The sequence below is a fragment of the Rhizophagus irregularis genome, chromosome 6, assembly GCF_026210795.1.
Source record: "Rhizophagus irregularis chromosome 6, complete sequence".
Lineage (NCBI taxonomy): Eukaryota > Fungi > Glomeromycota > Glomeromycetes > Glomerales > Glomeraceae > Rhizophagus > Rhizophagus irregularis.
The window spans coordinates 4,238,185-4,254,449 of record NC_089434.1 but is presented as its reverse complement, the minus strand read 5'-3'; the positions used below and the strand labels follow the sequence as shown (position 1 = coordinate 4,254,449).

Sequence of the window (16,265 nt, the reverse complement as noted above, 5' to 3'; positions counted from 1 at the left end):
GGATTGAACTCTCTCCGTGAATATCATAAACTGCGCTAATTATACTATCAATAATTTGAATTCTTTCTTTCCATGTAAGTTTATTGTGATTTTGTTGCAAATATTCTCTTAGATTTTCATTCATACGATTCATTACAATCATATAATTTCCATTAAATGGATTTTGAGTTAAACCATAACATTGCACTATGAGGGTAGTTTTGCTACTTATGTGTAGATGAGATATACCCTACAAAAATTAAAAAAATTGCAATTAAATTTTAAAAAAAATTTCAAATATTTTTAATTACTTGTATATACCTCCTCAAACCAACTTTTATTGGCACTTTCAACATTTTCTAATCTTTTGAGTATTACTTCTTGCCATTCAAATCTTTTTAATTGTTTTTTTTTAAAATCCCATTCAAAATAACTTCCATCAATCCAAACTGCTGTATAAATTTCAGAACATCCACCTTTAGTTAAGTATTTAATATCTTGTAATTTATTATAAGGAATCCATTCTACTATCATATCTGGTTTAAGTGCTTTTATTTGACATTGTTGTATTAAATTATCAATATCATTATTTCCAGATGTCCAGTTTGAAAAATTTTCTTTTAAATAATTTCGAATACAATGTTCACAATATAATGTAGCTAAACATTCATCATGACAATTTTCACAAATTCTTTTTGTTCCTTCATTATAAATAATTTTAAGAGAATCAAAATTTTTATTTAATTCTTTTACTGCATATGATTTTTCATCCTTGGTAAGAGATTTGTCAGCAAGAACTGTTTGTATTCTAAATACATGTCGTTTTTCTAAATTATTTTGAATATTAGGGTCTACTAATGCATTTGCTCTATGAAATGCAGCAAAAACTATTTCATGTCGAATAGTAGCCATAATACTGTTGATAAAATTTAAAATACAATTTTAAACATGATATGATAAATGGAAAAAAGGACTATTAAATTCCGGAGTGATGAGTTTCACAAAATTTACGTAAACAGCAGTCTGAATTCTTAATCAGGTAAATTAAAATTGAGTAAAGGGAAAATAATTTATTTTATGAAAAAATTTTAAAAAAAACATTAATAGTTGTATAAAATAAATTATACTCGTTGTATTTCTCGATTTTGGTACAAGTCACTAATTTTGTTTATTATTATTTGTCAAAAAAAAAAAGAAAAATATTATTTATGGGTAGTATTCGAGGCTAACTAAATTTTTATGTCGTTTTTTTCCGATAATTCCGTTGGCGTAGGTTCGCATAAATTTAACAATATACTTTATTCAACCATTATATAAAATACTTTCTATCAACTTCTTTTTAAAGAATTGTATATAATGAAAAAAAATTTTTCACATCCAAAAGAGGAATTTTTATTTTGTGCGGGTGATGCATAAAATAATAAATATGTAAACTAGTATGTAAATAAAATAATGAAAATTATTTGGCTGAAATTTTTAAGTCGTACGGAAGATTACAAAATTTACGCAAAATCGATCCAAATGAATTCTTAATCACGTGAGTTAAAATTGAGTAACCGAGAAATTAAGTTTACAATAAAGAATTTTTTCGTTACTTTTAAGGAAAAAAACAAAACAATAAAGAATTTTTCGTTACAATTTAAAAAAAAAATAAAGAATTTTTTTTTTAAAATATGACTTAATTATTTTATGAAAAATTTTTATTGTTCGTTCTTGTACCAAAAATCGAGGAATCGAGTATAAAACTAGTATAAAGTCACTAATTTTGTTTATTAATATTTGTCTTAGTAAGAAAAATGTTGTATATGAGTACTATTTGAAAATCAACTAAATTTTTATGTACACTTTTTCCGTATATCCATTGGATATCCGTTAATGTAGGTTTTAAAAGATCTCGCAATATACATTAGCATAAAATATTTTCTTTCAACTTTTTTCTAACCCGAATTTTTAGTTTGTTTAAATTTAAAAAATTGTATATAATTAACTCCTAATGATTTTATTTACGTATTTATTATTTTATGAATCCCGCAGACACGCAATTTTTAGTATCACCCATTATGCATAGAATTCATTATTATTGAGATTTATTTTGACAAAAGCCAATTTAAGTATAAAAATTAGCAATAAATGCAAGGCTACCAGGGATGTAATTTTTTCGTTAGATGAATGATTGATGTCATGTGACACTGTGTGGCACAATGACAGTAACACCCATCTTCATATTGAATACTCTGTGCCTAATAACTCTATAATATCCGCCCGTAGTTATGTCATTTTAATTATTTTAATTATAACTTTTAACTCGGCTTTTCATATGAAAAGGCCTTTACCTTTATTATAGTGTTAAATTATTACTGTATATCTTTCAGCCTATTTTAATAACAAAAACGTTATGCTTTTATTTTTGTCATTATTAGAAATTTCACTCCTCTTTTACAATTACTTGATAAATAACACAGATATTATTAAAAAAACTCAGAATCTTAAAAAGATATCTTTTATTCACTTTTCTGGTTTTTGATTTCCGATTTTTGTATTAAAAATTAGTACAAATAAGATAAGATTAATTGCTTTTTTTTTTGAACAAAAGAGTGCCAATTTATCATATTTTATTTAACAAAACATATGTATTACAGTAATTAATTTACAAAGAAATGTTAATTTAAATACTAAGTTATATTTATATTTTTCTTCATCATGCGAGTACAAATTCCTCTACTTTTGTCTAAACTATATTATTTTTTAACATTTATACTTTGGTAAGATAATATATATAATTTTGGCTAAGTTTTTAAAAAAAAATCATAAAATTTTAATGGTTAATTTATTTAATAAATAATAAAAAAAATATAATAAAATTAATAAAATAAATAATGTATACAAAATTTAAAATTCTGCCTAATGTTATTCAATTGCACTGTAAAAACCTTTAATCTAATGGTGTTTAAAAAAAACTTTATACTAAAAAATTGTAAAATCTATAGTAATTTTTAAATTATATTTATCAAACAAATTAATTGATTTATTACTAAAAAATATTGGTTTTTTCCAAGTTTTTTTTTGATTTAATGTTATGTATTTAAAAAAACTAATTAGTAAATTTATATTAAAATTTATGTTTTTTGGTAAATTATATAATATATTATTTATGTTTTATATTTTATTTTGATTGGATTAAAATTGATTTAATAAGAAGAGCAATTAACAGTTTTAAAAAAATTTTGGTGCATTTTTTTTGGAAGCCACTGTATGTGGAAAATTAAAAACTAAATTGATATCTTGTATAACTGCATTTACATGTGAAAAACTACTGTTTACCAAAACAATTTTTGTTTTTTCTAAGCCCAATAGTAAAGGTGTCTAATAAGCCTCAACTAATAAGTAAGCCCAATTACAGTAAAACAATTAAGTTATACCTTGTTTTTTTAAGCCCAATTATAAATGTTATAAGTCTAATAAGCCTCAAATCCTCAACTAATAATAAGTAAGCCCAATTAAGCCAACTATTTTTTTTTTTAAGCTTATAAGTCTAATAAGCCTCAACTAATAAGTAAGCCCAATTCAGCCCAATTAAAACAATTAAGTTATACCAAAATAATTTTGTTTTTTTTAAGCCCAATAATAAAGGTTATAATATAAGTCTAATAAGCCAACTAATAAGTAATCCCAATTAAGCCAACTATTTTTTTTTTAAGCTTATAAGTCTAATAAGCCTCAACTAATAAGTAAGCCCAATTCAGCCCAATTAAAACAATTAAGTTATACCAAAATAATTTTGTTTTTTTTTTAAGCCCAATAATAAAGGTTATAATATAAGTCTAATAAGTCAACTAATAAGTAATCCCAATTAAGCTAACTATTTTTTTTTTAAGCTTATAAGTCTAATAAGCCTTAACTAATAAGTAAGCCCAATTCAGCCCAATTAAAACAATTAAGTTATACCAAAATAATTTTGTTGTTTCCTAATCCCAATAATAAAGGTATAAGCCTAATAAGCTCCAAATAATAAGTAAGCTTAACTAACAGCTCCAATTAATAAAATGGTCAAACCTTATACTTCACAACAGTTCTTTAACCAGGTAGCCAACATTAGGATAGTTCATATTTCAAAAAGTACTATTTTCAAAACTGCATTACCACTATATACACTTAAAATATAATACTTTATTGTTTTTAATTTTTATAGAACAAATTTTTGAAAGTTTATTATTCATAATATACCTATCTAGAGTTTTTCATTCTTAGAACTCTAATATCCAGTTATTAAGCAAACTTTAACTTTAAAAGTTACAAGTTACAACCAGATAGAAACAAATATCTATAAAATATATATTTTATTTATTCTCCAATTATTACATTTTAAATTCCATTATTTATATATATACCTGTCCAGAGTTTTTCATTCTTAGTATACTCATCCTAGCAATAAGCTATTTAAACATTTTTTGAACATTTTAAAGTATAGAAATATATAATATTAAATCCTTAATCCTATTTCTTAAACTCTAACAGTTTCTTACAACTTTATAAATAAAATATAAAGAGGTTTAATATAGATTATATATACTTAAAAGGTATTTATGCTAGGATATAGAGTTAGGCTCTAGGCAATAAACTTTAAGAACAGATACTATTTTTAAAGGGAGTATATAATATAACTTACCTTATATTCTTGATGATCAACCTATGAAGTTGCCATTATAAGAGTCAAAAAAAAATTTCTTAACCACATTGATTATTTATTTATGCATTTTTAAGCAAAAAGCAACTTTATATTTAAAATCCAGACAATAATATAGAAGATCTGCAAAGTTCCAAATGGAAATCAATCTGAGATAGAATCAATCAACCAGTGATAATTATTAATATTAAAAAATAGAAAGTTATAAGAAAAAAATTTATATGGCTCTCTAATATACCTTTAGCAGTAAGGAAGGACTCTTTGAAAATAAGCAATAAATTTTCTATTCACTTAAATTTTTTAAAAAAATTCGGATATATATTATTAATTAAATAATGTTATCATATTATAATTAACACAAAAACAAAACCAATTAAAACAGAAAGATCTTCAGTATTTCAAAATGATCATAGAAGATTCTCATTATTACAATGTATAGATAATAACTAATCAGAATGGATGTTTGGCTAGTATATATGAAGAAGATCTAATTAATAATAAATAATTTTTTTATCCTAAATATAGTATAATGTGATATAACAATTAAAATTTAATTCTATCTGTATTGACTGACAAAGGTATATATCAGCCAGATTAAATCTATATGAACTTTTTAGTATTTATAGATTTATTATAATAGAATTCTTTTTAGAAAATTCACAATCTAATTTTCTACTAGAGAAAAAGTTATTCAGTGTGGACAAAATTATTCATATTATTTATAATTTTCTGTCAAATAAATAAGAAAAGACTAATAGACTAGAAATTACATTGTTTTTGAATTAGGACTTCCATTATTATTTATTTAGAAATATAGAAATTACATTGTTTCTGAATTAGGACTTCCATTATTATTTATTTAGAAATATGAAGATTAGACATAATTTAGTTGGAATAAAGTTACTAAAAATGAAATATCATTTCTGCTCAACCAACTTTCTTAAAAATTAAATGGCATATTTTTAGAGTATAAAAAAGTTCAGGTCCAGGACTTAAGGACTGAGTCTTGGCAGGACCTGGTCTTAGTTTTGGGATTTAACTCAGACAATTCCAGTTTGGTCTTTATAATATTATAATCTAATTAGTAGATTATGCTATATCATATGAAATATAAATACATTTTACTTTAAAACATTTTTTTTATTCATAAAATAATGTGACTTTTGTGAGAATTTATAATACTATTAGCATTCTTCTAGTTATTGTGACTAATAAATTTATAAAGTTACTGTAATTTAGTATTAGCAAATATTAAAATTAATATCAGGAGTAAATTATAATTTAAATTCTAGTTTTAGTCTTTAAACTGAGCCCTCAGCCCAGTTCATCCATATATTAGAATCTGGCCTTTAATCAGACTGTAATGAACTTTCCTACTTTTCAACAACAACTGAAACCCTCCAAAATGCAAAGTACCATAAATTTTATTAGTAGAGTTATTAAAATTTATTAAGCAATAATATCTTTCTATATATTTTTATTTACATTTACAACTTCCATCTGCCATTTTTAATCCTAAGAAAGATTTATTAAATATAATATAATAATTTTGTATTATAATAATTTAATGAACGAGATAACAATGGAAGAATTAGAAGAAGTGATAAGAACAACAAAAAAGAATAAAGCACCAGGTTTAAGTGGAATAACATATGATTTTTGGAAACATAGTAAGAGTTTAATGAGAATATTACTTCTAGAAATAATTAATGAAAGTATGAAAAAAGAAAAAGTTTTAGAAGATTGAAAAAAAGGAATGGTATATCCAATAACATGATCGTTCTGGAATCAAGATTTAAATTTAACAAGTGCTATCACATTAATAGAAATAGCCATAAAGATATTTTTGAAAATCTTAGTAAGAAGACTGAGTGACATACTATCAAAAGAAAAGGTTCTAATGGATACAAATTATGCAGCATTGAAAAATGAAAGTACTTTTATACCTTCAAAGATAAAATAAGGAATAATAGAAAATGTAAACAAGAAGAAAAAAGAAGCATGGATTTTACTAATGGATATATTGAAGGCTTTTGATTCAGTCAGTACAACTATGTTTGAGTAAAGTCTTAGAAGAATTAGATTACTTGAACAATTTATTAATTTAGTAACTAATGATATAAACTTAAATAGATTTAACAAAATTATTGATTTATTGTTAATAATACATGACTGAGGAATACTATGTTCAAGATGGAATAGACCAAGGGGAAGTTTGATTCACAATTCTTTGGAGAATTTTCTATGATGCATTATTAACAAGACTAGAACAAATTAAAGATAAAGTAAGATACAAGATAGAAGAAAATAAAATAATAAATATCAATAAAAGAGAGAAAGAAAAATTGGAATTAAATTTTAACATGACAGCTTTTATGGATGATACAACTTTAATAAGTAAAAATAAAGAAGGTTTGGAAAAAATGATAAAAGATATATCACAAATTTTTTAAAATTTATAATATCAAAGCGAATATTGGAAAGTATGAACTAATTAAAATTAGTAATAACCAAGATAATTTAGTAATTGAAGGTGAAGAAGTTAAAAAAGTTAATAGTTGTGAAGGAAATAGATATTTAGGGTTTTTTTAGACATGATAATAGAAGGAAAATATGCAAGAAAAAGATTAAATCGATTGTAGATAAGGCATGTCAAATTTTTAATTGGAAAAAATTGAATGAAAAACAAATTATAGCAACTTGGAATATGGTGATTATACCACATATCAAATATCAATTACAGGCAATATTTTTAGTAAAACCAGAATGTGAATTTATAATAGAAAGAATAAATGGATTAGTTAAAAGAAGAGCAGACTTAGCCATAAAACTCCTAATGTGATTATATATGAGAAAGAAAATATGGCTTAAAGATGATATACAAGTAATACGACTTACAGATTGAGAATTTAAGTAAAAATTTAATCTATCAAGCTAATGGAAATGAAAAATTGAAACTTTTGTTCGATTCAAAAACAAAAAAGGATTTGAATTACGAACTGCATAGGAGATCTAGATACAATAGCAATACAAGAATCGAATATTTAACACAACATATTTTTATTACTCCCAACATATGTAATGAATTTAATAGAATTATTCGTTTAATTTACAGATATTCACTTTCACTTCCTAAATCTCTTTTTAACTCAGTAATTCATAATCCTATATATCCTTATATTTTAAACATTTGGGATTCACAGTTGTGGATGCAAGCCTCACTGTTGAACACACAAATCAATAACCCTATTACATCTCATTTTATACAATTTTTAATATTAACTTCCCAAAATCACCTTTGGACTAATGATATTAGTGAAACTGATAATAATCCACTTCTAATTGCTCACCAAACAACTATACAAGAATTTAAAGAGGGAATTAATTCTATTCAACTTTATTAAACTCTAATACTACTCCTCTTTCTCAACCTAATTATATTGTACCTTGTCCTGGTTGTGACTTATATGATTCATTTTATATTGGAGATACTCATCCACGTTGTATCATCAGTTACCTTTCAAATTTTACTATTACTATACACATTGTCATCCAAGTCTGCCATCCACAGATAAACACATAATTCTCTTTATAACATTACTTTCACTTTATTATGCTTGGTTTAGATTTTTAACATTTTATTTCATTTATAATCTTAAAATTTAATTTTCAAACTTGGAGAGTTCTCCTATATTTAATATACTAGCTAGACTTATAATTTTATATTAATTAATAACTTTTTAATAATTGAATCACAGTAAAACTACAATGATAACTCTTTATTAATAACTTAATATTCTTGAGCCCAAAAGCTGTTGACAAAAGTCAAAAGCCAACCTTTTATACATTTTAAACTATAATATTCTACAATTTTCTATAAGATTCTAATATTATAACTCATTATATCTAATATAATATAATCCTTCCATCTAGTTCCATTTGATTATGCCCATCATTGAGTAACAATTATTTCTTATTTACACAATGAATTCTCATTGATATAATCATTTCAATGGTTTTATTAATACAATGATAAATTATTTATAACTAAACTAATAATAACTAAACTATAAATATAACTAATCTAAATATAATAACTAACTATAAATAAGTATAACTATAACATTATATTCTTTAATTATATTGGTTAAATATTCTTCTATTGGTTAAATATTTATCCTTCAGCTAATTATTTATTCATGTTTCATTTAGTATATTATTTGTCCTTCAGATAATTATTCTTCTAATCACATAATTGTCCTAGTTTCAAGGGTTACAACATCAACCTTTATAAGAAAAATAATAATTGCTTTAACAACATTTTTATAGTACAAAAACCGCATAGTGTTTTATGTGCAGATGTATTCAAAGATTATAATATGCAAAATAACCCACACATCAGATAAGAGATCTTGGATACTAATATAATATCTAATGAAGTTGATAGAATATCTAACATTAATTGTAGACTAGTTAAAACAATTTTATTACCTAATTCAATTTATAATTCTTTTTTTTCTTTAATAATTATACTTTCTTCTTTTAATAATTTAGAATTTTATACAGATAGTTCTTTAATTTCTTCCAAAATGGGTTTTGGCTGGATCTTTTCAGATATCAACTTAGATATTAAATTCTCTGGGATGACTATAGATTGGGTTAGTTCTACTAAAGCTGAAGCCTTTGCCATTTTAACGTGTCTTATAACCTGTCCGCTTAATAGCAATGTCATGATTTACACAGATAGTCAATGTGCTATAGATACATTTAATTCATTATCACATCACAAGATGACTCCAAAAAAATTTATGATCACACATCTAATTGATTGGAAATATACACAATTATGGATCAACTACAATCCCTTTCATAAGGTGATAAGTATACTTCTCTGCTAATTAATTATGTTGTATTTCAGTGAACAGACCAATTATTATTTATTATAAAATTATTATGAATTAATTACATCTGTCAAAATACATTACATCTGTCAAAATAAATTTAATTTGTATTTTATCATTTTACAAAAAAGTATAGTAACAAGTCAGTCTTATAGTAAACATATGGGATGACATATTAAAAATTCTAATTACACACTTCTGAGTTCTGACATTAGATACACTTAATAGAAATTACTCAAACATATTGAACAGATTTGATACTTACTTCTTATGCACAAATGAACCAGAAACTAATGAATATTTTTGGACTTGCTCTAAATCAATTTTCATTCTTAAAGATATTCAAGAAACATAAACTAATTTATCGAGTGTTAATTATTAATAATATTAATCGTGACAAATGTAATTTTTTTTTGCTTTAATTCACCTCTTTCTTCAATTAATGAAGCTCCAGATTTACATTGTCTCCTTGTCAACATGGTTCCATCTTTGATTATCACACCTTTCAAAGATGCTAAAATACATAAATTAATCAAGAAATTACTTCTAAAATTTTTATATGATCTTCATTATGACATTTACAATTTATTATAAAAGGCTTACTCATTCAAGTGGAAAAAAATATAAATAAGATCACAATATCAGCAAGAAATCATTTATCAAATAACCTAAACAATGATGTAAATGACATAAAAATAATGAGGAAGATATTTCACCTTATAACCCTAATAATGATAATATTTTACATTTAGGGTACAATAATCCCTTCATGACATCAACATGCAATTTAGATGATTCTGTATATTGGATATATCTTATAAGCTCCAACTTTCACCATAACTTACCTTGGATTAATTCTTTATATCTAACTTATATTGATTCCATCACTTTTGACCACAACTCATTTTATTACAATACTATATAATCTCTTCATTCTTTTTAACTTTTGATTTTTAGAACTAATTTTATTTTTTTCTTTTTAGATCTTTTAGCTTTTCTTTAGTGAGTTTTTATTATTCTTTTTGTGGTACTCATTTGATTATTTAGTGTAGTCCTATTTATTCGAATAGTTTTGACTGAAGAGTGAGGTCCCAAAGGGATGAAGTTCTGCATGCATATTAGTTATTTTGCATGAAAATGCTATCTACTTTTATTTGTAATAGTATTAGATCTACTACTCTTTTAGAAATAAAATAAAATAAATAAAGAGTAAGGAACAAATAGTAGAGCAGTTAAATCACACCATTGGCCAGATAAGAAAGGAAAAGAATGAAAGAAAAATGAATATGGATAAAACTGAGAACAAGAAGGAGAACACACCTAAAAAATCAAAAAAAGGCAGTCAATCTCCAAAAAAGAAAAAATTGGAGCTGATCTTGGATGTACCAATTTTTTTATTTAAAAAGAAAGGCCATCCTTTAAAAAATAAATCTTGTAGATATATCATACATCATTAAATATATTAAAAGTTTTTTTCAATAAATAAATAATAAATGGTATAAATTATTAATAATATATTTATTTTTTTGAATAAATAAAATTATTATTAATTCAGTTTTTTACTTCAAATCACTGGGGGTGATCATTACCGTTGGCCGGAATTATCAATTTTTACCGCACTATATTTTTTAATGCTGGTCGATCGTCATAATTTCAGTCATCGGTGATCATCACCCCGGTGATAGTTAGAAAAATTCAATTAATTTTAAATATTTTTATAAATACCAATGAGTTATTTTATTAAATTAGTTTTAAAACTGGGTCTTATTTAAAAATGTTATTTATCAGCAACAATTAAAATGTTATGCAATATATAGTAAATAAAAATTGTGGGCTCAGGATATGTTATTAAAAATAAAAATAGAAACAAAATTAATCGTAAATTAACTTATTAGTTTAAATTTTTATGATTGTCATTTTTTTTCGAAAGTGGCATAGCAAATTTTTAAAAATCAATTTTAGAATTTTATTCAAGTTACGTACGAAAGCTAATTATAAAGTAAAATATAAGATTTGAAAATATTATTAACTGTTGATTTTATGGTGATTAAAATTAATTGTACAGGCGTGCTTAATGGTATGATGTGACGCTTTGCGCCACATCATAAGCAGTAAGCACGCCCGTTATTATCTGGACCAGAATGACCACATATTAATTAAACTTATTTTATTTAATATCAAATTAATATAACTAATTAGTTTTACACCATGTAATATAAAATCATGTATTTCACAAATTTAGTGTATAATTATACGCAATAATGCCCCTTTAACACTGGAAAAATTGGTTAGATAATAGGAAAATTAGTTAGACGCAAGATTTGGGTACAAAAAAAATTTTTTAGAGTTCATTTTTGACTGTTCACTAATAAATTCGTGTCTTAAATAGAAATTTGGTGACTAAAATGCTGTCAAATATTTATTTAATTTGACATGACGGACAAATTTTGGGGTATTTCATAAATCCGCCATGATGGTTCTATAGAGCTGTGTAATAATAACAAATTAAAATTATCAATTTTTTTTTAAATTAAACCTATTATTGGCGAATTATTACTTCAATGGTAGATTTATTGCTAACATTTCCTTTCAAAATAATAAAATTTTTCCTAAATAATCTATAGAATTTTTATTCATATCTCTACCTATTTATATGATATATTTTATGACCATAATTTATTAGTTGAGGTTAGGCGGTTAGGATCTATAGCAGTTTGATGTTTATTTGCAACGACAAAACAATTAAAAAACAGTCAAAAATTTAGTTATTTAATAGTTTCATTAGGGTTTGAGGTTAGTTCACATCCAAATACTTTAATAATGCATTTATTTACGATGAATTTTTTTTTTTTAAATCCAATAATATTTTATTTTGTTATAAAATTTGAATACAATATAAATAATACATAATAATTCCCTTAATAGATATAACAATTATAATGAAAATGAAAGGAAAAATGATAAAAAAAAAACTTAAATTATGAATATACAGTACACATCCCTAATTACTAATACATCTCATCTATAAATTCATGGGCTTTAATATATAAATCATTATATTCTTTAACTTTAATATTATATGATTCAAATTCCTTCAATTCACCTGTCATATTAAACAAATCTTTTCTACACCGATGTACATTATTTTCACTTACTTGGATTTCTATATATCCTCTAATAGCTAAATATTCAGCAATATTTTCTTTTATAATATATTCCTTTACATATGGTAAAATATCATCAACTAATATACTAATTTTGAATAAAAATTTCTTAATGAAAATATTTTTTAAATTTTTTAAAAATACTTCCCAAACACTTTTTGTAATCTCAGTACTACAACTTAAATTCAAATATTCTAATTTACAAGGAAGAACATGTGCTAATCTTAAAAATAATTCTATCATAGACTCATCATCTTTACTATACAAAATAAAAGCAGATATGGAAAGATAATTAAGGTTTTGTCCGAAAATTTTGACTGAATCCAATACAATATGAGCTTTCTGAATACTAGATGTATATATATCAAAAAATTTAATTCTTTTACAATAATTATTAATAATTTCTAATACCCTGTATTTTAATTCACAGTTTACAATTGACTCGAATCCAATATTTTCTAAATAATCCCCAAATTTTTGAAATAACAATTGTATTGATTCAATTTGTAAATTTTTATCTTCATCCTCTGATCTGAAAACATATTCATTCCTTACAAACAAAGATCTTAATTTAAATGGTTTGTTAAGATCAATGATTTGTTGAATAAAATTAGAATTAAAAATAAGACAATCAAGTATATGAATGGATTCTAAAACACTTAATTGTTCAAATGCCTCTTTTATACGTAATATATTCCTAAAATCAATTTTATGAAATATAATTATCTTTAAAGGTTTTGTATTATTAGAACCACCTATGATATTATATAATGGTATACTAGTATCTAAAATATAAGCACCATATATATATTTACTATGTGCAAAAACAATTTTTTTAAGATTTTTTTGTGAATTAATAATCTTTGATAATTGGTTTTCAATTGTCATATGATTATGACTAAAACTTTCATATTTTGAAAATCTAATATGAAGTAATGAAATTAAATTGCAATTATAATAAAAACATTTTAAAAATTTATAATCTAATTTATGTTTTAAAATTTCTTCATTAAAATAAAGGTTTAAATTTTTTATATTATTAATGAATTTTGGATTTTGTAAAATTAATTTAAAAGCAGAATTAAAATATTTTCTGCTTATATGATAATTATATGCAATTTCGATTTCAAAAGTATTTAATTTAGCTTTATTTTCAATAAATACTTTAATTAATAATAAAAAAATACGTCCCTTTGAACAGGCAAACGTCATGTTAGTTTCAACCCAATTTACAATAGTGGAGCACATGTTTTGTGTATTTATACATTTAATAAAATTAGAATAATTAAATAATGTGTTTGAAGGAAATACATTATTATTAATTCCACATCTATTTAATTGTGTTTTATCTTTCTCGCTTATTTTTTGTAAGTAAAGTTCAATAAAGTGAAAATTTTTAGGATTTTTCATTGAAAACGGGTCTTTCCACAATAATGGAATTACAATTTGACACCAAAATCTATTAACTAAAATACACGAATGTAATGTTGGAATGTCATTCCGAAAGTATTGTATAATATCATATGTTAATTCGGGAAAATCTCCTAACATTACTTTTGAGCATGCCATATTGCAAACAAAGAAAGAAAAAGGGGGAATATTTTTTGAAGAAAAGTTTTTTTTAAAAAAAAAAAATATTTAAATTATTTAATTAGGATAAATTTAGAGTAGTTTATTCCCTAGTCTTGACATATATGATCATATATGATGATCGGGTAATGTACTATTCCATTTATAGATAACAAGGACTGCCAATCTAACGTTTTACAAATCCAATTTTACATTGTATTACAATAATCATATGACGTTTAATCACTTGATTATAAATATTGTTACGCTCTAACAACTTCTCCATCACTTTTAGGTCTGGTTAACTAAGAATTTTTGTAAGTAAATGCCGTAATATTTTTAGTATAGCTACTTTATTGTTGTTTGAAAAGCTAAGTTATCCTTTCTTATAGCAAACATATGAAAAGTCATTAATAAAAATTGGGCACAATCATAAAAAAATTTTTAATAAATAAATTTTTTGCAAAAATTCTTAGTCAAAATGTCAATCTAACATTTGTAAAAGGTAAATCGGATAATTGATAGTAATAAATTGATTTTTAATATTTAAAAATGATTCTAATTATATTACATTTTTCCTTTCTCTTTTTCTAGTTTATATTTGAAAAGTATTAGATGGGTTCGTGGTAAGGAATAACTTATTACTATTCGAGGAAGCTGCTAAAGTGATGATGATGATTGATTGATTTGTTAATTTATTAGGTATGTTTCATTGAAATTTTTTGTAAAGGATATTTATGGAAATGAAAAGTTCTTTAAAATTTTCTAAGAATTAATACCATAATAAAGGTTTCTTTGCAAGATTATATGGCAATTTAAAGTATAGTGTATTTGAGTACGTTACCAGGACTTGTTATTGGTCTTTTAACGTATCTATACGGTATTGTTCATCCTATCACTGCAGCTTAAGTTAACATATTCTTTTAAAAAGGATAAAATAACAAAACCATCAAACATTATGTTTTGGTAGTTGTTTTTTCAGAACAGGTAGGCGGACTTTTAGAAATGTAAAAAGTGAGTTTTTTAATCTATTTTATTTTTAATTTTATTAAATTTACTTGCTTTTTTTCTAGGTTTCTTCCAGAATTGCGGCAAGCTTAGTAGGCTTTTCCTAGAAACTTGATAATATCTTTTAAAGGTAATGTATAGTAGGGATGTTAATAAAACATTACTTTTAGGAATGTAGTCTTTCTGTAATGTTAGACTGGTAGTAAATAGAAGATGGAATTTTTTAAATATTATTAACAACTTGTTCATTTATTTTTAGAAAATGAATCTGTTTTGAAGATTCATCTAATTTATGGCAAGCCGTACTTGACAAAAGTGTTGCAGCAGATCACGTCTGTTTTAGATGCCTGAGGCTCCAGAATGCAGCAGGTGCGGCTTATTTTTAACTGCAGGACCAGCAGGTGCAGCAGGTAACAGGTCTTTTTAGGGAATTACCTGCTTTGGAAATCAAACCCATTTTAATCTTCAATTTTTTTTACAAATTTAGATCTTTTGGTTAGTAAATTCCATGATCCAAAATCATATACTATCATATTGCTTCGTATATAAAAAATTGTCTTTTTATTTTATTGCAAACATTAAAACAAGACAAATGAATAGCACTATTAGATGTTTAACTGTTTATTTATTTATTAAGATGTAAAATTTATATATTTTTGTGTATAAAATTTTCTAATTAGCCTATATTGTATGAAGTTCAGTTACGTAGTTCGAAAGTAATGAATATAAAGTAGCTGATTACTATAATTTTAATTAAATCTTAGTTCCAAATCTGGTTTTAGCTGACATTATATAAAATAATTTTTTAACAAAAAAAATCAAAACATGTCTCATCCAAATTTATTTATTTATAGCCAAATGAGCCTGTGATAACATCAGAAAAAAGATTATTTGAGATTTCTTTTTCCCAATATCAGTATACCAAAATCAATTTTTTTTTATTATTTACATGTTTTAGAT

The 16,265-nt window shown here is 23.8% G+C and overlaps 2 protein-coding genes across 2 annotated transcripts; one reads left to right on the top strand and one right to left on the bottom strand.

The window, feature by feature from the left end:
• Positions 1 to 12,572: 12,572 nt before the first annotated feature.
• OCT59_026622 (uncharacterized protein) lies at positions 12,573 to 14,297 on the bottom strand (the record flags this gene model as incomplete). The annotated part of the gene is made up of 1 exon (XM_066143290.1): positions 12,573 to 14,297. One exon carries the CDS (start codon positions 14,295 to 14,297, stop codon positions 12,573 to 12,575), a length of 1,725 nt encoding a protein of 574 aa, XP_065992823.1.
• Positions 14,298 to 14,422: 125 nt separating this feature from the next.
• On the top strand, positions 14,423 to 15,420 carry OCT59_026621 (uncharacterized protein; the record flags this gene model as incomplete). Its single annotated transcript, XM_066143289.1, has 6 exons — positions 14,423 to 14,443; positions 14,774 to 14,802; positions 14,892 to 14,923; positions 15,087 to 15,177; positions 15,268 to 15,284; positions 15,371 to 15,420. 6 exons carry the CDS (start codon positions 14,423 to 14,425, stop codon positions 15,418 to 15,420), a joined length of 240 nt encoding a protein of 79 aa, XP_065992822.1.
• Between the last annotated feature and the right edge of the window lie 845 nt (positions 15,421 to 16,265).